At 44.0% G+C, this 23,975-nt stretch overlaps 1 protein-coding gene across 6 annotated transcripts in view; it reads right to left on the reverse strand.

Moving 5' to 3' along the window:
* The window catches only part of LOC137877260 (DENN domain-containing protein 5B-like), a 78,349-nt gene that overhangs the window by 38,978 nt on the left and 15,396 nt on the right, over nucleotides 1-23,975 (reverse strand). For 5 of the 6 annotated variants that reach the window (XM_068717049.1, XM_068717048.1, XM_068717051.1 and 2 more), the window contains exons 2-3: nucleotides 8,699-8,758; nucleotides 1,197-1,306 (exon numbers count right to left, since the gene is read on the reverse strand). In XM_068717049.1, coding sequence (XP_068573150.1) covers nucleotides 1,197-1,306; nucleotides 8,699-8,758 — 170 coding nt within the window. The remainder of the gene's footprint in view (nucleotides 1-1,196; nucleotides 1,307-8,698; nucleotides 8,759-23,975) is intronic. The other variant, XM_068717052.1, reaches the window with a different exon arrangement.

Consider the following 23,975-nt stretch of genomic DNA (forward strand, 5'->3'; position numbering starts at 1 on the left):
TTGTTTTAGCAGTAGCAGTGTTTGATGGTCACAGAGAAAACCTGAGTGACAGCATGACAGCATCAGACAAAATGAAAACTGCTCCTCCATTTAAAATTGGAGATTTCTGATGTTTTAGAGATCCATTTGTGGTGGTTGAAAATAATTGGCAGAGCGTGGGTGGAAAATGTCACGAAAACTACGAAACACGAACAAGAGTTGTGTGTGTGTGTGTGTGTGTGTGTGTGTGTGTGTGTGTGTGTGTGTGTGTGTGATTGTTGGGGTTTAAAAACAATAATCACGGAGGCTTCACCGACATAACAAGAAGTGTGACTACACCCACCCATCCTCCTCCTCTCTCACCTCGCAGCAGGAGGTAGAGGAGGAGCTGGGATGAGAACATTCCAGAGAGGAAAGCATGATGGGATGAGCGGGTGATGGAGGTGTAGAGAAAGGGGAGGAAGAGAGGAGGGAGAGAGAGAGAGAGAGAGAGAGAGAGAGAGAGAGAGAGAGAGAGAGAGGAGAGACAGAGAGAGAGAGAGAGAGAGAGAGAGAGAGAATGTCGCAGGGTGTCGGGTTTCGGTGGCCCGTTTCCATGCCGACGTAAGGCGAGAAGTGCGGCTGAATTATTCATCAGCGCTGACACCGGGGCAGGTGGAAAAATGGGAGGTGACCGTGCGCACTCTTGTTCTTCCTGTCAAGGGTACCGTACCAACAGTTTAGAACTTTCAGCATCACAATCACACTTCTCAAGGAGTTTTCAATGACTCTCTGGTTCTGTGAAACAGAAGAACTTTATATTCATCGTATCCACACATCCTGTTTATTATTTCTCTTCACGCTGTTTTCTCTCTGGATGTGATACAGTGAAACATAAGGTCCAGAGTGATGGCAAATGGTGAATGGACTGTACTTGTATATTTCCAGCCTTCTTACCACTCAATGAACTTTAACCCTACATGTCATCATTCACCCATTCATACCCATTCATACACTGATGGGAGGGGCTACAATGCATTTTAATCCAGGGCCTTTAATGCTCAAAATGTGTGGTTTCCTCCTAACAAAGAAGTGTCACCCCAAAATACTGCTTTAAATTATCTGCAGTGTCCTCTGTAATTGATCCCTCTAGTCTCTTCCTGCCCTGCTGGACGTATTATTAGACTCACTACAGTTGTCACTCATCTACCCTTTTTACATAATATAATGGCACCTACCATGTTGACGGCATCCTGGTCGAAGGGGTTCCACTCCACATTCTCGGGGTAGCGTGCCAGAACTTTGGACTTGAACGTCCTCTTCAGGGGGTTCTGCTCAAAGTCCTCACCTGGACGGATGAGAAGATGCAGAGACAAACGCAATGATGCATTGGTCAACACATCAGCATCATGACCACCAGCTGGTATGTCAAATTTAAAGTACGTTTCAGTGTGTTATATAGTTGAATTTCTGCGTTTCTGGTGCAAATGATCAGGGAAGTATCAGAGGAAACATCTGAAATAACCTTTTTCCATCAAAATTATCGCTATGCAGGTTTTTTAAATACTTGAAAACAGGCAAAAAAAGTGCCTTTCCCACTGTCAGCAGAGCAGTAGATTCATGGATGCATAAAGAGCACTGACAAGTTTACCTTTCTGTTAGATTTTTTGAATAACAGGTTTAGTCAACTGCTATGGTGGTTAATTATTTAAAAAAAATATTTACTCATTCAGTTGGTGATTGTTGGAACAGTGGAAAATAGAAACAAAAGTTTTGATGAGTTTTATCCGTTTCTTTTTGAGTGAATGGAGTATGTTTCCATGATCAGCATGTTAAAATGACTGTCGTCTGACTGGAGTCTGGTGGCTTTGAAGAGAGCATGGTAATTGAACGTATTGTCCGTTAATAAATTCCAATAACTGTAAAAATCCCTGTTGATTTTATTTATGATATATTCACTTCAACATGCGTCACATAGAATTGCACTGGCAGAGGGGCCATTAAATACCGTTTATGCCCCGGGAATGAATGCCGATTGTAACTTTTCCAACTGAAGACCAAAGCCAGTGTTGTTTTTGTCCAGTGGGAGAGGGGCTTTAGAAACATAAAAGCATGAAGCTGTGTAGAATCAAGAGCACTGGCTCAGGGAGGATGACCTCATCAACAGTGTGTGTCACTGACGTCCACTCTGACTGCATGCATGAGATTCCTCTCTGTCAGCAGCTGGACTGCTCTACATTTCCCTCGTCCCCCATATCAGTACACAACTCGCTGGACACACACACACAACTTGAACAAGCCTGAGGTCTCTCTCAGTCCTCTCCTCACTGGTCAACCTTCAATAAAATCAGAGAAATAGGCATAATGATTAGCTTCTTTGAAGTGCAACATCTTTTGTAAAAATCTAAACGCCAACAACAATTAACCAAAATGCAAATTGTGTCATCTCTAGTGTTGCATCAGATAGTGTGGACGGTGGAAAAGGCAGTGGAAAAATACTGTGGATTTACAATATAACATCATCTATCTATTAAAGCCTACATATTTTACACAGCCCCGTCTTTTTCTATGGACATATATTTCACTGATATATGTGTGAGAGAGACAGACAGGTCATAGCACAGACAAACTCAGGACAGCCCCAACAGCTGCTCCAGAGACAACAGCTGTCCATCAGAGCAGGCTATCTAACTATCACACTACATCTATTTCTTCCAGACAACTGACTTCAACACAGTCTAATTCTTTATCAATTGAGCTCTGTACATATTTTATCGGAGTTCTTTCCAGGATTTCTTTTTTAGAAAGGTATAGGAAACAATTCCAAATTACAGACCCTTAAAACCAAAGTGTTGGTGTTTCTTCTCTGGCAGCATGTTTTCTCTTGTTGTAGCTGTATTATGTTTTGTTATTTTCAGAATTTTTGGATATGGTTCTCATTTTAATGTTGAATGTTAATGCATTTGCTCCTGAAGTGTTATAGTCCTTTGTCGTAGATTTAGATGAGCAAAGGCTGTTGGTCTTCAGATAAAGGATATCTGCTCTTCATCTAGGCGTTAACATACAACATCCTATCAACAGATTTTATATGAACCATTTCTTAGGTAGAACGTTTTTTGTGATCTAGGTAAACCAACCATTTAAAAGATAAAGTATCGTGGTGGAAATTCTCTTTTAGCTAGTCTCCTTTGTCAGTCTACAGCAGGGGTCACTAATAGGCGGACCGCAGTCCAGGTCCGGACCCAGACGGCATTGCATCCGGACCTGGACCTATAACCGATAGATCATTGAGAATTATTACATTTTGATGGAGCGCCTCTATTTTAACTGGCACAGCTTTTCCAGCCTTTACGGTACTCATTCAGCACCAATTACATGTGTTGTAAATCACATCACGTGATGCTGCTCAGCCAATCAAATATGTGTATTCTGTCACAGCTCTGCCCCTTCTCTCCTGTCACTCTATCTCTCACTCACCTAATCAGCTCATTCAGTGCAGCTGTTAGTCACACCCACCTCATCAGCCCAATCACTCTCACCTGCTCTCTCTGCTGCACCTACTATTTAGACCCCAGTCTCACACACACACACACACACACACTCACTGCCAGATTGTTCTCTGCTTCTATGCCAGACCTTCCAGCGGTTTCCCTTGGACTGATTTCCCGTTACCGACCCTGCCTGTCTTGGACTACCCCGCCTTGCCTCTGCCCCGGTAATTCACTCAGCCTTCTGTCCCCGACCCCGAGATACTGACCCTGCCTGTTTGTGACTACCCTGCCTTGCCTCTTTCCCAGTAATTCACTCTGCCTTCTGTCCCCGACCACGAGAGCCTGCCGCTGTATTCCTGTGAAGATTCAACCTGTTGTGTGTTACGAAGAAATTAAAGCTTTGATTCAAATCATCCCTGGTGTTTGTCGTACTGCTCCTGGGTCCTTACTACACCCGTTACATATTCCGATAAGCGTCGCGGCTTGAGTGAGATATAAACAGATGGGAGAGACTGGACGAGAGGCCAAACAGTCGGAAAAATAAATTAGTCAGTTATTTCACATGTCGTCAGAGAGACCAGAGCCTTTAACCAAGAATGGACAGACTCTTATAGGTTCATTCTTCCCACGGGCAGTTCAAAACCAGTGTGTCTCATATGTTCAGAGAACGTTAACGTTAATGTGAAGTTCCAACACAAGACAAAGTACTAATCTTTTGAGCAAACGTACCCACTCGCATCTGAAATGAAGACGCAGATAATAAATAAATCTAAGAGCCCAATATGATCAGAATCTTAACACATGAATTCACTGCCCAACAATGATGTTAACAGAGAGGCATGAGGCTTAAACAACTGGTTTAATAACTACAGATCAAGTCCCAGCACACAAACATTAAAAGATGAGAAGAATATAATACTGTGGCTTTTTTGGGTGACATCTCTTAACACCTGAATTAAAAGCTGCAGGGCAAAGACAAATAAAGTATTTTAGGCACTACATTTTCTGTAATGTTTTTATTATTTTTAAATCCAGCCCTTACTGTATTTATTGTTAAGAGTATTTATTTATAATTCATCCAGTTGAATTTGAAAAGTGACTATAAACATTGCTTTTTTGATTTGACAGTAAGCTGTTGACTACATACAGACGTTAATGCAACTGCTAGGCTACTGCAATTATGGCACTATATCATTATTAGACAGACATTATTGTGATGTTCTGGACCTTTTAATGAGGAAATTCTCTAAATGGACCTTGTTGAACATTAATTGAACAGCCCTGGTCTACAGACCGCGAGGACAAAACTATTCTGAATTAACTTAATTCAATTACTTAATTCATCCCCAGTGGGAATCTTAAAAAGATCATAAAGACTCTTCAGCAGAGTCAATATTAAAACTTTTTTGCTGATGAAGTGCTGATGGTGCTCCGTAATGACTCTCTGTGGGCTATTAAATCTCACCGCTAATCCACACACCAGTGACCAGGCCTCCAACAATCCTGCTACGAGTTGGAGACAAACCAAAATTGATTTCAGATTTCAGTGAATGGGCTCTGTGACTCAGAGAATCGGTGTATTGACTGTCGATAGCTTTTACGATAAGAGCGAGGTCAGAAGGGTAGTGAAGAAGATTGCAGGATAAAGGATAAAGTAGAAGGGGCAGACTGAAATGTTTAGTCATTGATCATTCCAACTGTCATCAGATCAATAAGGCTTCTGTGTGAGGACACGGCGAACACATTGACTTACTGCATAAATTCTCAAATAGTAGCCAGGGTCTTTATCCCACCTGTAGAAGCCTTTAAACAGGCTCACATTACATTATTTCTAATGTCACTCGAGGTAGAGATGCGGGGGGAGGGCAGGCGGATATAGTCAAAGGCGTCATGGGATTAATCCACATTTGGTGCTCTAGCAAGTCTTTCTGGCAGCAAGACGGTGTATGTGGGAAAATAAACTACAGTGTGTGTTCATAGAAGGGCTGCAACTTTTTTTCATTGTCGATTAATCTGTTGATTCATTTCTCGACTAATTAATTAGTTGTTCGGGCTATAAAATGTCAGAAAATGGTGAAAAATGTTGGTCAGTGTTTCCCAAAGCCCAAAATGGCATCCTCCAATGGCTTGCTTTTAAAGACTTTTCAAAGACATTCAGTTTATTCGTGGAGGAGTAAAGAAACCAGAACATATTCACATAAAAAATCTGATCATTTTGTACTTTTTTCGAGCGATTAGTGAGCGGCGTGTCCAGCCGCATTATCAGACCTACAGTCTGAAGTCACAGTTTGCGGTTTTGAGAATGACGGACACAAAATGGAGGACTTTCCTTTTCTTATTAATGCTTATTTTGTTCTGCACAACTATTGTGAAGTCCACACACAAACTGTAAAGGAACAAAACATTGATTGCTCTACAGTACGACAGAGACTTCAGCCACCAGCAGAGCTACGAGTGAGAACAGACAACAACGAAACCGAGAGGGAACGAGTGAGAGACGTGTGATGACCATGTTTATGGACCCATAATCTAGTAAACCAGTGTGTGCACGTGTTCATTTTGAAATAAATTAAAATAAGGAAGATTTTAGAGTTAGATCTTAAGTATCAAGCACAACATTATTAAAGACTGCTTTATCACTCTGTCGTATTTTTTTTTTAACTAAGCAACCAATCTACTTCCTGTTTACACCGGCACCCACCTGCATGCCCAGTGTACGTGAAAAGTCACGTGATATTCATTTTCAGGGGTTTTAGTTTGGACTGAGATCATTTTTGTTTTAAAACATATTAGTGTGGCTGTGCATGAGGGATTTGTTGACAATGACAAACATTTTGGAAGACTTTATTATAAAAAGCACCCTGTGGAGCTTTCTCGTGAATGAACACAACCGTGTTAACATTCAATGTTTCTCACTGAACTACATTGAGAGTGAGAGTGACAGAGAGACAGATAGAGAGAGAGTGCGCGCGCACACGCACACGCACACGCACACACACACACACACACACACACACACGGTTTCACTAGTTGGCTATGTGACCCAGGAGGTCCGGGGCTTTGTGTCTCGAGGCCTTTAACCACGACAAACATAAAATGACAGGGAAAAGATGAAGAGGGGAAGAAAGAGAAAAGAAGAGCCTTGCTCTGATTAAGCCCTCCATCCTTTACTTTTATTAACTACCCAAACTCCAGTCTGCAAGCAGGGACAGACAGAAAACAACACAATAATAACCTGGAGGGAGGGAAACAGGACACTGCATTTCTTTCACGAGACTTTGGATGAAGAGAGGGGCGGAAGATAAAAAAAAGACTGATTTGGAAAACAAGCTCAGACAAAATTTGACCCAAATACTGTGCAACGAAGAAAGGAAATGAAGCAGAGAGGGTGACTTAGAGGATGAAATGTAACGAAGGAAGTAATCCAGGTAGAAGTGGTGGAGACCATAGACGTGATGTCAGCCTAATACAAATATAATGAAGACTGAAGGGATTTCTCTATGAGGTAAATAAATGGGGTTTTAATTGAATATCTCTCAAAATTAAATCATGGATAGCAAGTTCACGTCACCTAGTTCTACAAGTATAATACTGTAAATAAAGACAGATAATGTAATGTATAACATGTAGAGCTTGAATCAATAAGTAAAGGTACACACAATTCACGTTATGTACCTCGGTTTTTGAGTCACGGTTCAGTACAGTTTCGGTTTAATTAAAAAAAATATTTAATTTAATATTTAATAATTTTTGTTTATTATTTTGTTTATATTATTATATTGTTTATATATACTTTTCATTATACAGTTACCCATTTACCATAATTCTAACTTTAACAGTTGAGGCATTTAAATACTGGCATTTTGTCAATACAAAATAAATAAATATCAGAAATGTCTATTATGTAAATGTAACCGAAACAAATTGTCATTCTTATGACCGTTTTGCAAAAGCAATAGCTCCCTTCAGACCGTGATATGTTGTGATTATATCACAGCTCAGGCTATTGCTTAAGTGTAAAAGGTTGTCTATTCGGCATCGTCATCCTCCCCAGATGGTTAACTTAACACCATCACATAACATCTCGACTCCGGGTCACAAGCTGCTTGCTGTTTATTGATTTTTTTCTAATATCAGCTGATTGCAGTGATGATGACTTTTGTGTGAACTCACTTTGAATCCAAGCATTTTCTTCCACTCTGTCTTTTTTATTAGCATATAGAGCAATGTAGATATGATCCAGGTAACATTGAGGCCTGTCAGATAATCACGTTATCAACTTATCATACCATATATGGTCATGACCTTCATAATGCCTGTTGTGTCTACATGTGTGGTTATTCACATAAGAACATCACCAACATTTTAGCAAACATGATGCCAGAATAAACAGCAGAGTATTATGTACCATTCTAAGAATTGGGCATTGTGCAGACATTACACATTTTGGTTAAAAAGAGCCTGAACTAAATGTTTTATTTATTTAAAATATAATTTTTTTTCTTTCCACTGTCTGAATATTCTTTAGAATTAAAAGAGCATTGCCCTTTGAAACAGTGTTTGCATTATTATCATATCAGTGGCATAAAATTATCTTAAAATGAAAATAATATCTCTAACTGCAATTATCTCTGGGACAACATATCGCCCCACAAAAGCAGTTATCGTGACATCTCAGGGTAAATGTGGTGTTCCACAAGGACCAGTACTTGGACCACTTTTGTTGTTACATGTACATTTCTGTGTGTACATGTACACGTGTACTCAAGTTGTTTTTTCTTGGCCAACTTATTTCAAGTCAAAGGTTATGTCAAATCAAATCACGCCTTTAGTTAAGGCCAGTCAAGGTCTCGTCACTTTGTCCCTCACTAGATCCTGCAGTCTGACTATCCTGTCTTTATAAAGAGAAATGACAAGGTATGAGTACTTGACTAATAATTATATTATTGGCTAATTTATTGAACCTGTTCAAAAATGATGACAATAAATTGAATTTGTATTATAATAATTGATATCAATGAAATAAATGTAATGAAATAAAAAACAAACATAACTTTATTAACAAAAATCAACACAGACAGTCATTCGAGTAATCCTGTCTCAAGTCAAGTCCAGAGTCTATAACTTCCAAGTCGTGTCTCAAGTCATGTATTTTCGGTCAAATCATCAAAGGACTGAGGAAAAGCAGACGGGTATGCAGACAGCGTAGCGAACCATGATGAACATTTGGAACAGTTGGTGGCGTTTACCTGTGGCTGCAGTGTCTGGATCCCGGCCTTGGCGGTCTGCTTCTAGCCATTGGTACAAAGCTATGGACGAGTTGCATGCAGAAACACATGGAGCAAAAAACAAAGAAGAGCGCAATGTTAAAACAAATGCACACAGAAAAGCAGATTAATAAATGCACGAGAATGAGTAGAGCATGAACATGAAACACACGCTATCGATATCACAACAGAGCATCGCATGGCATTTAAGACAACACACATGAGATGGAGTATCAGCATTCTGAAAGGGCACTTTTTATTAAACACTGAACCACCAACAACCAGTACAATTATAGAGGTCAAATTCCCTAATAAGGAGGCCAAAGAAAAATGGCGCAAAATGACACAAAATATAGACACAAGCAGAATATTGGATAGAAATTGTGGGTCATCATCTGCAAAGTGTGACATTCTTTTCTGTCTCCTCATCAGACTTAAATGAATACTTTGTCTGTAGGGAGTAAAAAGTGTTATTTCAGAGGTGCAAGACTCAATGACAATGTTAAGATGCATGTCAGCATCTGCACTGAATGAATTTAGCTTGTGGTTTAGTGTTAAGCGGCAAACCCTTCGGAGTTAAACCAAGCAGCATTTGCACTGCAACAAATATTTGTGACATTATATTTAGATCTCAGTCAAACTCCTGATGTTTTGCAATAAAACAGAGCAGAGATGGAAGTTTGCATTTATAATGTGAATATGACAAACTGTATGAATGAGAGGATGGCCATTTGTGCTTGTTTGAATACCTTGACTTCTGGCCCACCATCATTAGAAGCTCATGCTATGCAGTCAAACTTTGTTCAAAGCCACACATTTCTCAGTGTTTCCAAAATAACTAATGTCAGGCAGAATCTGGGAAGAATGCATTGAAAACGATGCACAAAACATCTAAAATATTTCCATTTCATTGAATGTTCCGGCAATATAAAAAAAGTTACAATATTTCACACTGAATCGTCCATTTTCCATAATAATGTAAACTGTAAAGCATATTGTGTTGTAGCCGCCCTGCCTGATGAAAGCCCACTCCTTTCAAACTCAAAGCCCCCAGTTTGTAATGCCGGCATTCTGCTATAAGTTTTAAGTCTCAGAGGCCGAGCCGAGTTAAACCTGATGACGTCATTACGAAATCACCGGGATTATTTTCTTAGACTTGACAAAGCTCCTCCAGAGGCACAAAAGACATTATACAACTGTCATGACAGGGTGAGTATTACTCCCTGGGAGGATTTACTAATGTATACAAATTGGTGGCGTTCCCCTAAACATATTTAGTGAAAACAGGCTGTTAATGTCTAAATTACATCTAGACATTAACATTACATCAGCTAATCTTTCTGTTGATGGAGGTACTGTGTGAGCATACAGAGAGCAGGCTAAATCCTGTGAGAGAATCACTAGGCCCAAGATTAGAAGACTTAATCAGCTCTCTCCTACACACGAGACACCGTAGGAAAAGCAGGAAGCTTTACACTAACAGCTTGTTAGATAGCTTCATCCAAAGTGCCTTGGTACAGTTTTGAGAACGGTTTTGAACACAGAACAGGGGGCTATTTATCCCTAATCATGGCGGTGTTGGCCTTGTATATACTTGAAATCTGTACTGGATTATAACTAGGGCTGCAACAACGAATCGCTAAAATCGATTAAAATCGATTAAAAGCGTTGGCAACGACTTTCATTATCGATTCGTTGCGTCGCGCGATTATTACGCCACTCAATAAGTCGCGGAGATGTTTGAGAATAAAAAAAAAAAGTTGAGTTGAGCACGGAGCAGAGCGGAGGTAGAGGAAAAACCATCGGAGAGACCCGTAACGTTGTTCTGAAACACATGGCGGAGGCAGAGAAATCAGTACAACCTAAGTCATCCAAGGTGTGGGAGCATTTCACACTAAATAAATCGAAAAAGTGTGTTAATTGCAAGATATGCAAAAGCGACATGGCATGGCACGGGAGCACCACGGTGATGATTCAGCACCTAAAACGTAAACATGTTGGAGTCTACAGGGCAGTGAAAGGAACAGCTCCTTCGTATCTCCAGGCCATGGTCAAGCCCTACACCCCCGCCCGACCACTTCGCTCTGCTGCCTCGGGGCAATTGGTTGCCTCGTCGCTCAGAGGTCCTGGCGGCCGATCGACCCGGTCACGGCTGTTTTCTGTCCTGGCCCCACAGTGGTGGAATGAATTTCCCACTGACGTCAGGACAGCGGAGTCGCTGACCATCTTTCGGCGCTGGCTGAAAACCCACCTCTTCAGAAAGTGCTACCCTGAGCCTTCCACTCAGCACTTATTGTATTCATACTAGCTTGTTGCCCTTATTGTATTCGTTATGCTCTGCTTCATGCTCTTAGATGCTTGTTTGGAAAAGGAAATGTACTTATGACTTCTGGTGACTAGTAGTTCTTTTGATTACCAATGTTGAATGCACTTATTGTAAGTCGCTTTGGATAAAAGCGTCTGCTAAATGACTGTAATGTAATGTAATGTAATGTAATGGAGTCCTTGATGAGGAGGAAGGGAGTTCAACAGCAGGATAAGTCATTACAGAATCGTACTGTTGTTCCGTTTTGAAGTGAGGAACGTAATGTCCCTCCAGTAGCTCTTCTGGTGCTGGTGTTTACTCGTTATCCAGCTTGACAAGCATGACAAGTTAGCGTTAGCTCGTTAATAACAGTAGTAAAGCAGGGGTGGTATAGTTTGCAAGACTAAAGACACGTTTTTATTCACTCGCCTTTTCCCCGCCGATTCATCGATTAATCGAAAAAATAATTGACAGATTAATCGAAAAAATAATCGTTAGTTGCAGCCCTAATTATAACGGCCATGTTTTGATCCAAAATGTTGAGCTCGATAATTCCTAAAATAGACTTAGAAGTGCACACTCTGGCCAGGTGTGCTCTCTCTTACACGCACACATATAGGGACAGTACTCTAAGGTCCTTTTTCATACTGCTAATCTTTATGACACACACACACACACACACACACACACACACACACACACACACACACACACACACACACACACACACACACACACACACACACACACACAGAGGCATTATCTGCTTCTTACATCACTGCACCTCCGTCAGTTTATCTGCCTGGCTCTGTTCACTGTTATCTCATTTCTCATAGTTCATTCATCGTTACTTTCTCAGAAAAAGATCGGAATCATGTAACCAATCTTTCTGCTTCAAATGAGGTCTTTAGAAAACACACTCGCTCTCATGGATCCCTGCATGCACGGATTGCACAGGAGACTAATGAAGCGGTTCAGAGCGATTATCCATTTTACTACAAGGTTTAAATATAGTTTCAATAATAAGTGTAATAAATACTTTGTTGCAGAACCAACATCTCCTTTCAAGTACTGGGTGTGTATCAAAGCCTGATACGTCTCCTTCCTCTGTGCCTTAGAGCTCCATTGTTGTTCAAAAGTTATTAAAAGCACATGAGTGACCACACTGTTGCACTGGATAACATGTTCCTTCATTATCATGAACACATGTCATCATGACAAGTAAAAAACAAATAATGCTAAAATAAAATAAATATTAATATTTCTCTACTGATCTGTGCTATAAATGTAATTTCTGTATGATTCCAATCATTTCACGCATTATAATCAAAATTGCTGAATTAGGGCATGTCCTGTTCAAACAGAGGAGACACGTGAGTAGGGTTGGGTACCGAAAACCGATGCCAATATACCGGTTCCTATACAACAGGTGCCTACCGGACCGAAACGCAACGCAGATTTTGGTGCTTCCTTTCGGTGCCTGAGCCAATTGAAATACGTTCGGTGCTTCCTTTCGGTGCCTGAGCCGACTGAAATACGTTCGGTGCTTCCTTTCAGTGCCTGAGCCGACTGAAATACGTTCGGCGCTTCCTTTCGGTGCCTGAGCCGACTGAAATGCGTTCGGTGCTTCCTTTCGGTGCCTGAGCCGATTGAAATGCGTTCGGTGCTTCCTTTCGGTGCTTGAGCCGACTGAAATACGTTCGGTGATTCCTTTCGGTGCCAAGGCAAATATGCTCATATTTCTGCAAAACAATTGCTGAAGTTTATTTATATTTATTTAAGTATACTGTAAACTGTTGTTAACAGTTAATATATTGTTCATAGTTTGAAGTTAAAAAGTTTGAAGCTGTAGTTTGAAGCCAAGCGTTTTGTATTTATTTATATTTATAATATACTTCAAACAGTTAATATATTGTTCAATTTGAAGAAAACAAATTGCCTTGGCAATAAAAAAATGCCTTTCTTTAATGTCGTTTTGTGTGTTTGTATCGGTTCAGGCACCGTTTAGGCACCGGTATCGTTTAAAAAGTATCGTTTTAGCACCGGTATCAGAAAAAACCCAAACGATACCCATCCCTACACTTGAGGTGAGGCAGCGACAAGCTGTGCCTTACCTCAGATTGCGCAATCCCTCACATCCCTTGCGTGTGCCTTTTGCTTTCTCATTGTTTGTCACCACTGTAATATTTGTAGACAGTTATTATATGTCCTTTCTTTCCATAGAATAGGTACTGTATTTCACGTATGTGTAGAACATATTTAGTGTTGCTGATCTGACAGAAACCGCAGTGAAAAAGCACAGAGGGGAGGCAAACAGTACTCTGCCTCAAAGAAGAGGGCGTGTGAGAGTCCACGGGTCGGGTTTATGCTTGTTCTGTTGTTGCTCTTCTTCTACACTTTTCTTCTTCTTATATTTTGCTTTGACCACAAAAATGTAAGATTCTATATCCAAGCTTAAAAATATCTCAAAAAACAAGGAAATATGAACAAATCAACAGCAATTCAACGTCGGACAGGTAAAGTAACCTTTTATGTGTTTGTTGTTCTCTTTATACATCCGTGGTTGTTACACAGATTATCGCGGAATCTCACGATTTTCGCGGGTGGTGCCCGCGAGCGATCCGCTTCTGAAACTCTTCCGGTGGGGCAGATCGCGGCGCACACGCCCCGGTGGAATCAAATATGTACTTTACCTATGTGTGTGTAAATAATGCTGATATGAAAAACAACCAGTAGTCAATGTGCAAGCTGCCAATTGAATGGTGATGTAAGCTACTCTATTGGGTTCATATATTTGTAAATCTGACTTATGTAGTGTCAGTGCCTCACCAGCCACGAACCTCACCGTTACATACTCATGTAATGTTGACTTTTGGTTTCACAAGGACACGAACAGCGATCTCCTGGGTGAAAGTCCTTCATTTGTTTTACTCATCCATCTACCCCAACCTCCTCCCTATGCAAACTTTATCCTATGTCACCTGACTTCTGGAGCAGTTGTTGCTGCGTATGGGTTTGCATTGGAGTAAATTGGAAGCCCGGTGTGTCTCATACAAAATGCTGGTATTTGACGCCCTGGGAATGGGACCGGGCTGGTGTCTCCATGGAAGTAGACCTAAATATACCTTATTTGTGATCATCTGTTGGATATTATAGTCACAAAAAAGACTGAATCCATTCTGCCTCATGTGTATCCAGCCCTTAACTTGCTGTGACTAATGCCATTGTTCCATGTAGAAACAATTATGAAGTACTTTGAATAAAAGTATTCATAAAACAGTGTAATCATTGAGCGAGGAGGTTTGCAGTGGAAAGCAGAAAATAAGAGGTGTGACCGTTTATATGGAGACTGAAAGAGGCCGCTAGAGACACATGTAAATCATGTAAATTAACACACACACACACACACACACACACACACACACACACACACACACACACACACACACACACACACACAAGCTACATTTATTCATTGTTGTTGAACTGTTGCACTGCAGCTGCTTTGCGATTCAACTTTGGGTGGCAGCACTGAGGGCTGTCCACAGAGGCCCGGTCGGCTCCTCACACACACTCTCATTCACTTTTAATGGCAGAGCTGCTTTCTCAGTCCCGGTGTGTAACCCGTGGCAACCACACACTTAACACCTTGACAAGGGGAGAGGGGAGGAGTTGAGGAACGAGGGAACAGATTGCTCTCACTCTTCGCTCAGCGTTGGTGATGAAAATGAAAGATAAGAAAGGCATTCCACCAATCTGAAAATAAAACAGGTTGTTTTTGTCTGACTCAAGGGGTTTCAAGGGGAACTTCTTTTCTTGGTTGTGTAAACAGGTGATTATTACTCACCAAACATTGGTCGGACAGTGATGTCATTTCCACAGACAGACGTAGTCCTGAATGCTCTTGGTAATAGGTAAAATTATGAATAACTGCATGTCTGATGTTAAGCTTAGTGCTGTGTTTTAATTCAGATGGTCATGACTATTATGTATGAGATACAATATCAGAATGTGTTGCAGGTTGAATTGAAACCACACAAACAACCCCACTGAAGAAAAGACTGTGGGAATGAACGAGGGATGCGAAACCACAGTGGGAATTGAGGGTAAAGAGTGCATTATAATAAATCTGAATCTGACTGAAAACAGTCCTCTGCATCAATACAGAGTCCCAGAGGATCAATACTGACTCACCCATGTAATTGTTTTAGTTTGCTGTACAGTGAGCAGCCGAGGGAAGACCCTGCTCTGATGCAGCTCTGCTGCTGTTTTCACCACATTGTAAGAGAAGAGGTCCTCATGCTCTGGACTGACGCTCATGCAGTACTTAGTACAAACGGATGAACCTGCCAAGAGCACCAAAACTCCACTTGTGTCAATGTCTAATCAGCTGCTCAAATATACAGTTGTTTTGTTTTTTTAAATAAAAGCTCAGATATTTCCTAAAACAGCTGGTCACTGTAGTTCTTATGTTACTCAAACAGGAGGAACCAGTGCATTTGTTGGACTATTTTCAGCAGCGGATTAATCCACATTTGGAGCTCTAGTGAGGCAGCAGGGCTGTGGGATTAAATTAAAATAAAACAGTGTGGTGAGGCTCTGCCTCACCTGCCTCCCCTGACCGCACGTCCCTGGTATGTAACTATGAAAGTGAAGTTACGTAACAAATGCACTTACTTTTACCCAAACCACAATGTTTGACTAAACCTAACCAGGTGAGGCAATGGGTCCTGAACAAGTGTCCTGATAGAACAAGTTGCGAAGGAGAACAGGTTGGATACACACACATGTAGTAGAAGGTCCAAAGAGGAACGTGACCTTTGCATCAGGAGAGTAAAGAAACAAAGTGGTGCGGGAATGAGCCTGGAAACCCTGAAATGAGTTTGGAGGGAACCAGTGTGATGCTGACTTCCGGGGTTTGTCTGTGAAAATACATCATCTCTGCAGAGAACGTCTGATTCATCACGTGACAGTTCTTGCCGTGATGCCGTAATATCATTTTTATTCTGATCTTGAATAATTGCTTAGAATTATTTCGACTTTTGTGATTGATTTTTTTTGTGTATTTCAAATAGCTATCTATAAATTATAACTTATTTTAATACAGGAATGCCAAAAATGTCAATTCACAAATGTGAAGATTTGCTGCTTTTTATTATTTTAATAATCTTAATTTATTTTTATAACATTTTAGGTTTTGACTGTTGGTTGGAATATACAAGCGTTAAGGTGTCACTTAAGGCTCTGGGTTATTATGACGATATTTCTCACTTTTTTCAGAATTTTTACAAACCAAACAATCAATGAATTAATCGAGAAAATGATCACCAGAACAATCCACATGGATTATGGATTAATCCATCCATCCACTCCTATACAAAATAGTAACAAATTTGCTCCATCTCAACCACCAACAGCAGTAAAATACTTCCTACACAAGAATGTATTAGTGAAAATAATAATCTAATGATATAATAATATATCAGTCACAGTTACATGAATACTTTTTTTATACTTTTAAATCTTTAAACTTTTACTTATTTTTACTACTTCCCCAGTGAGTTTCCTTACTGGGGATTAATAAAGATTCCTAATACAACTGTTCAGAACAAAAGGTAAATATTGATTATACAATTAAAGAACAAATTTTACAATTAATAGTGGACAGTTAAAACTTGTTTAGGTAGAAATTCAGGATATTTGAGTTTCTATTGCCCTTCATGTTGTGTTTGCTGCAGCAGTTGATGCCCTCCTCTCTTGGGCTGAACCATAACAGTTTACTGCAAAGATAAGATTTATTCACCCCCTCCCTCTGACAATCATCAAAATAATGAGGTAATTTCCACCCCGACAGCCCCCCCCCCCCACCCCCAACCGAGTATTATATGACACACGCTGCATCATTAGAGCCACAAATCACTTAATACACCTCTAATTACATCCAATAGGCCCCAGGAAAGTACACATACACCAGTATGTAAATTAACACACACACACACACACACACACACACACACACACACACACACACACACACACACACACACTCTTTAAACACAAAACACAATGAGGAGAGAGAGTGTGAGGCAGCATCTCATTAGAGCAACTTACCAAGCATACAATCAGGGGAAAATGCCCACTTACAACACACCCACCCATCACACTGGTTGGTCAAAAGGAGAGAACTCCGCAGACACATATTGAATTTATTATTCATGAGCCATTCAAACAGATTTCACAACATTTCCGTTATTGGAGCAAATAAAACGAGGCTTGAAACATGTAGACATTACTCTCAAAATCGACCAGCAGACTTTGCTCCAAACGCTTTTCGAACTTGTTTTTCAAGTGGTACTCCAGCAATCCCATCAGTATTGATCCCATAAGACAGGGGGACTTGAAAGAGACGGATACCCCAAAAAAGTAGTAGCAGAGTCCTTAATGTTTGACTGTAGCCTGGATCCAGTCCATAGAAATAGAATAGAAGAGCAGAACTGACATTGAACTGCTTTTTGTGGTCATCCGACTAGGTCAGAAGGAAATGGTGATTGTTGTTGGTCTTTATGTCAGTGGGACCTTTAAGTGGATCACACGTGGTGGCTCCAATTATTGAGTCCACAACTCTGCAAGTTATAGTATATTCCATTGCAATGACAACAATATATACAAAGATCAGCACTGCTCTGACAATCCTGCTGCGTTGATTTGAATGTGAATGTCCCTTCTATTTCTATGACCAAAATCTAAAAACACTGGGTCCTACATTCCTCATGCAATCACATCTCTTTCTTTCTGCATCTCTTTATGGTTGTTTTGTGAACCTTTAAATCGTTTTGTGACTTTTTTTTTGTGTCTCTTTCTAGTAATTTTGTGTCTCTTTGAGGGTTTTTTGTGACACTGTGTGTTTTTTTGTGATTATTATGCACTTTTGAAGATGTTTTGTGTCTCTTTGTGGTTGTTTCCCATCGCTTTGTTGTTGTTTTATGTCTCTTTGTGGTTGTTTCGTATCTCTTTGTAGTCAGTTTGCATGTCTTTGTGGTCGTTTATAGTTTTTTTTATATCTCTTTATAATTCTATTTCATCCTTACTGACTGCCAGAGGCAGTGTTTAACACTGGATATCTTCTGTCTCGCGCATGCGCAGGTCGAGTCTTTATATCAACAAAGTCACCTGTGACCTCGGATGACCCCCGTCGCCTATAAGTTCCGGTGTCATCCTGAAATCAGTCCTTTTTCATCTTCTCGCTACGCAGGCTGGCTAGCTACCATGGTAATAGAAGCTTAAAGCGAAAATGATTTGTCTATGATCAAGAAGACATATTAGAGTTTGTCGCGGTAGCCTTGTGACCACCGGTCGGAGTTGCGGATCTTCGCCCTCCAAAGGCTGCGACAAGCTGTACCTCTTAGGAGGGAACGGCGTGTTTCGCAAGCCCCGGACTCAGTCTGATACGGGCCACCTAAATCGCAAAGACAACAATCAGTTGAGATCGATTAACATCGTTTCTATAACCATTGTTCGTTTTTTCCACGGTTGGCAGAGCGCTTCCGCTCTAGCTAATCCAGTGGCGGCGTGCTAGCGGGAGCGTAGAGTTACGCTGTCGGGCCGCCCTTCACAGTTAACGGAGCGTTCCCGCTCAGGCTAACTTGGTGAAATGCTAGTTAGACTAGATCGGCATTGACATTGTGTCCATTGATTACTTGACACATTACAGCTGCCACAGTGAGCAGAGCGTCCTCGCTTCGGCTAACTTGGTGCTAACTAGACTAAGTTAATACTCGGATGGTGTCCATTGGTTTTGTAAACATTACGGCTATCAAAGTTAGCAGAGTGCTCTCGCTCAGGCTAACTGGTGGGACACCAATAGTTACAGCAACTGTCCAAGTGAAGAGAGTGTCCTCGCTCCCCTCTCACTATAAGGACTGTTTTTTTCTTTGGCCTGTTTCCACAGTGGCAGAGTGCTCTCGCTCAAGCTAACTGGTGGGACACCAATATCTGCAACAACTGTCCGAGTGAAGAGAGTGTCCTCGCTCCCCTCTCGTTATAAGGACTGTTTTTTCTTGGCCTGTTTCCACAGTAGCAGAGTACTCTCGCTCAGGCTAACTGGTGGGACACCAATATCTGCGACGACTGTCCTAGTGGAAAGTGTCCTCACTCCCCTCTCACTGACTGTCCCCTGCCTGTTCTCGTCAGCAGAGCGCTCCCGCTCAAACTGACTTAGCAGCCCACACCAACTAGTGGGACAAGGGTTCCTCCAGAATTGCAGCCATGTTTAACCTCCCGGCTGTAGGACCTGTATGGCTCCTCTTCAGCCGGAGGACGGCCATGACCTCTGCCCCTCTTGCCTTGGCCTCGAGCATCTGAGGGAGGGCCTCTCGGAGAACTCATGCATGAACTGTGGCATCATACCTCGAGCAGTAAGGGCTGCTAGGCTCGCCGAGGTAGAACACCTGATGGATGAGGGCGACCTCCCCCTGTCAGGGCAGCTGAATCCAGCCCAACCTACCCATTCCAAATGCCGGGCCACAGAAGCCGCAGGGGCTCCTACCAAGAGGGCTAAGCCCAGCATGCTGTCTTCTAGAGTGGATCTGCTGACTGCTGAGCTAGCTCAAATGAAGTTGCTTCTCCTGACCCTCCACCCTAGTGCAGGGGGGTCTGAAGCACTAGATCCATCCACGGCTGAGCTTGGTCCAGAAGAGGACGCTATCTCACTGGCAGCGTCAGCCAATCTCTTTACTGAGTACAGTGGCGGCCCTCCCATGCTTCTGGGCCTGGCTCCTGTTCCTCAGCTCAGAGTTCTTCAGAGGGGGCAGTCGATAGCTCCATGGGGTCTGTCATTCGCATGGCACTAGCACGCCTGCAGTTAGATACACAACAGCCGGAACCTCCGCCTGCGAGTGCCTTCTTTAGGGGCGTTCCCGCCCCCACCACCTTCTCTGTTCCTCCCTCCGAAGAGTATCTGAGGGAGCTGCATGCATGCTGGAGAGACACCGGGACTCTGTCCTGTCTTACATCGGATGGACGAACCCTGGCGGCCATGCAGGACGCGGCAAAATTTGGCCTTGCCCTTATGCCAGCCGTTGAGCCGACTATTGCGGCCCTCATAGTCTCCCCTGAGGAGACCCTGAGGCCCGATGCCAGGTGCCCTCAACCCCAATGTCAAGTCACGAATGACCTGCTATCCAGGGCTTATGACACAGCAGCGTGCATGGGCCGTATCGGCAACTCCCTCTCCCACCTCATGCTTGCCCTCTCAGCGTCTCTGCAGCAGGCTACTTTCGACGCTTCCGCTACCAGCCTCAGTGATGCTTCACTGCAGGCGTTGGCGCTCATGTCGAGGGAACTTGGACGTCTGATGTCCACCCTGATCCAGACTCGTCGCCAGGTTTGGCTAGCACAGTCTCCCCTGTTCCAGACATGTAGGAGGACCCTCCGTACTGTCCCAGTGGAACCTGGTGAGCTGTTCGGGGCGTCTGCTATACAGGCGCTTCAGCGGACCATTGAGGCTAGCCAGACCAGGCAGCAGTTCTCTGGTCTTCGCAGAGACATGCCTGCACTCCGCAGACCTAGGGGTCCCACTTCAGCCCCCCGAGGCCGTGCTCAGCCCCCAGCTCACACCAGTAGCCGTCACAGGCCTCAGCGTCCCGCTGGGAGGCCGGCCCGCTACCCAGACAACCCTACTTATGTCCCCCCCAGAAAACCGCCGAACTTAGGGACTAACAGTCGGCCCTCCAAAGCCTCCAGAGGCAGGGGGGCCAGGAGATGATGTCTCCGGCCGGCCGTTGTTTTTTTCTCTCAGCAGCAGATCAGCTACTGGGCAGCTCATGCTTCAGACCCCTGGGTGGTGTCCACTCTAACCCAGGGGTACAAGCTTCAATTCCCCCGACCCCCAGCCTCCAGCTGGGTCAAAATGACCAGCATCACCGACCCGGCAAAATCCCTAGCCCTTTACCAGGAGTTAGCCGCGCTCCTGGCCAAGGGTGCAATCGAGAGGGTGGACCCCCTGTCACAACCCGGGGGGTTCTACTCAACTTACTTTCTTGTAAAAAAGAAAGGCGGCGGACTGCGCCCAGTCCCAGACCTGAGGGAACTCAACAAGTTCCTGAAGGTATTACCATTTCACATGCTGAGCACAGCAGACGTCCTTCGGGCTGTTTCCAGGGGAGAGTGGTTCACGTCTGTCGACCTGAAGGATGCCTATTTCCACATTCCCATTGTGCCTCACCACAGGCAGTTTCTGCGTTTCGCCTTTCAAGGCCGTCAGTTCAAGTTCAGGGTGCTTCCATTCGGACTCTCCCTCTCCCCACGGGTGTTCACAAGGTGCATTGCTGCTGCCCTTTCCCCCCTGCAATCACAGGGCATGAAAATACTGCCGTACTTGGACGATTGGCTGATCTGTGCACCATCCCGTCTTCAGGCAGCACAGGACACTGCTTGCCTCCTCTCTCACGTGGCCCGGTGGGGCCTCAGGGTGAACATGGAGAAGAGCTCCCTGACCCCTTCCCAGAGCATAACCTTCATTGGTGTGGCCCTGGATGCAGCCACTATGAGTGCCTGTCCGTCACCCCAGCGTTCTTTTTCTCTGCCTATTGGGCAAACTGACAGCTGCCTCAGCTGTCGTTCCCTTAGGTTTGGTGTCACTGCGCCCCCTGCAGAGATGGCTGAACAGCCTTCACTTGGACGCCAAGTGGCACAGACACAGGGCAATAGTAGTAGGAAAACAGTGCCTACTAGCTCTATCCCCATGGAGAGAGAGAGCATATCTTGCAAACGGTGTCCCCATGGGCTCGGTCCCATTCCGCCGAGAGGTGGTCACAACAGATGCCTGCCTCTCAGGATGGGGTGCAGTGTGGCAGAACAGGACTGCTCGAGGGCAGTGGTCTGCTCAAGACCGCATGGAGCATGTCTATGTTCTAGAACTACGGGCTGTGCACCTAGCGCTCAAACATTTTCTGTCAAACTTGAGGGGAAAGCATGTGCTTGTCCGGTCGGACAACACCTCTGCTGTGTTCCACATAAACCATCAAGGGGGTACCAGATCCCTAAAGTTACTACGGGTATCCCGCGCCCTTCTGACTTGGGCTGCCCCTCGCCTTACCAGCCTTCGGGCAATGTACCTGCCAGGAGAGCGGAACCAGGTCGCAGATTTCCTGTCCCGTCACAAGCCTCCACCGGGGGAGTGGCGGCTTCATCCAGACATGGTACAGAACATCTGGGGTCTCTTCGGCAGGGCAGAGGTGGATCTCTTTGCCTCGGAGGCGTCGACCCACTGGTTCTCCCTGACGGAGAGGACCAGTCCTCTGGGTCAGGATGCCATGGCTCAAACTTGGCCAGAAGGGCTTCTTTATGCCTTTCCATCGTTCCCTCTGATCTTGCCAACGTTTCTCAGAGTTCTTCAACAGGGCCACAGACTCTTGCTAGCGGCCCCCCTGTGGCCAGCCAGGACTTGGTTCTCCCTACAGCACAGACTCTGCTGCAGGACACCCTGGCGCCTCCCCGACAGGAGGGATCTCCTGTCGCAACTAGGAGGTCGGATTTGGCATCCCGATCCCAGCCGCCTCTATGGGTCTGGCCGCTGGAGGGCCCGACCGGCTGCTGACTGGCTGCATAGAACCAGTCAGAAGAACAATCCTGAATGCCAGGGCACCATCTACCCGTCTGCAGTACAAAAACAGGTGGAGGCTGTTTTCTGACTGGTGTGCAGTTCGGAACAAGGTACTTGAGTTTCTGCAGTCCCTCCTAGATAAGATCCGGTCTCCCTCTACCCTGAGGGTATACGTGGCGGCTATTTCGTGGCAACATGCTATGGTCAACAATGACACAGTGGGGAGCCACAGACTGGTGTCCCGAGAGCCCCTGCATGGGACCTACATTTGGTATTGGACACCCTATGCTTGCCGCCTTTTGAACCCCTGGCACAGGCGGAGCTGAGATGGCTGGCGACCAAAATGTTTTTTCTCCTTGCCATCACTTCAGCTAAACGTGCAGGCGAGCTGCATGCCCTGTCGGTGAGTGAATCTTGTCTGAAGTGGAACTCGGATGGCTCGGGGTTACTTTGTGCCTAATGCAGCGTTTCTCCCAAAGGTGCTGACACACTCGCATATCAACCAGCCTATCCAGCTTGCGCAGTTTGACCCCCCATCAGGAGAGGAGAGGTCAAGGCTGCTGTGCCCAGTGCAGGCCCTCAGAGCTTATGTGGAAGCCGCCGTGTGCATACGGCAGTCGGAGCAGCTTTTTGTCTGTTATGGTGGGCCTAAGAAGGGCTGTGCTCTTTCAAAACAGCGCCTGTCCCACTGGATAGTGGAGGCCATTGCCTATGCATACAAGGCGACCGACCGTGCTCTCCCATCCGGAGTGAAGGGCCACTCTACCAGGAGTGTCTCCACGTCATGGGCAGCCCTGAGAGGTGTGCCTGTGGAGGATATATGTGCTGCGGCCTCATGGGCATCTCCGAGCACATTTACCAAACACTAAAGAGTCAACGTTGCCACCCCTCACCTACTGGGGAGGGTTCTTAGGCCAAGTCCCTCTGCCTGAGCTATACGAGGTAGGTACTTGTGATTCCTCGCGACTCTGTTGATATAAGTCATCCAGTGTTAAACACTGCCTCTGGCGGTCAGTAAGGATGAAACAGAACGAAAGTTACGAATGTAACTACGGTTCTATGAATCCTGGATGACCGCCAGAGTTCTTGGTCACGTTCTTGGTCACGATTCCGCGTGACCAAGAACTCTGGCGGTCATCTAGGATTCCTAGAACCGTAGTTACATTCGTAAGTTTTGGTTTTTTTGCATCTCTTTGTGGTTGTTTTTTTGTCACTTTGTAGTCAGTTTGCATGTCTTTGTTGTCGTTTATAGTTTTTTTGTATCTCTTTATAGTTTTTTTTGCATCTCTTTGTGTTGTTATGCGTCTTTTAGAGGTCATTTTGCATCTCTACGTAGTTCGTCAAAAATCACC

Source organism: Cebidichthys violaceus, unplaced genomic scaffold (assembly GCF_023349555.1).
Source record: "Cebidichthys violaceus isolate CVI_PGR_0920_01 unplaced genomic scaffold, fCebVio1.0.p SCAF_21, whole genome shotgun sequence".
NCBI lineage: Eukaryota > Metazoa > Chordata > Actinopteri > Perciformes > Stichaeidae > Cebidichthys > Cebidichthys violaceus.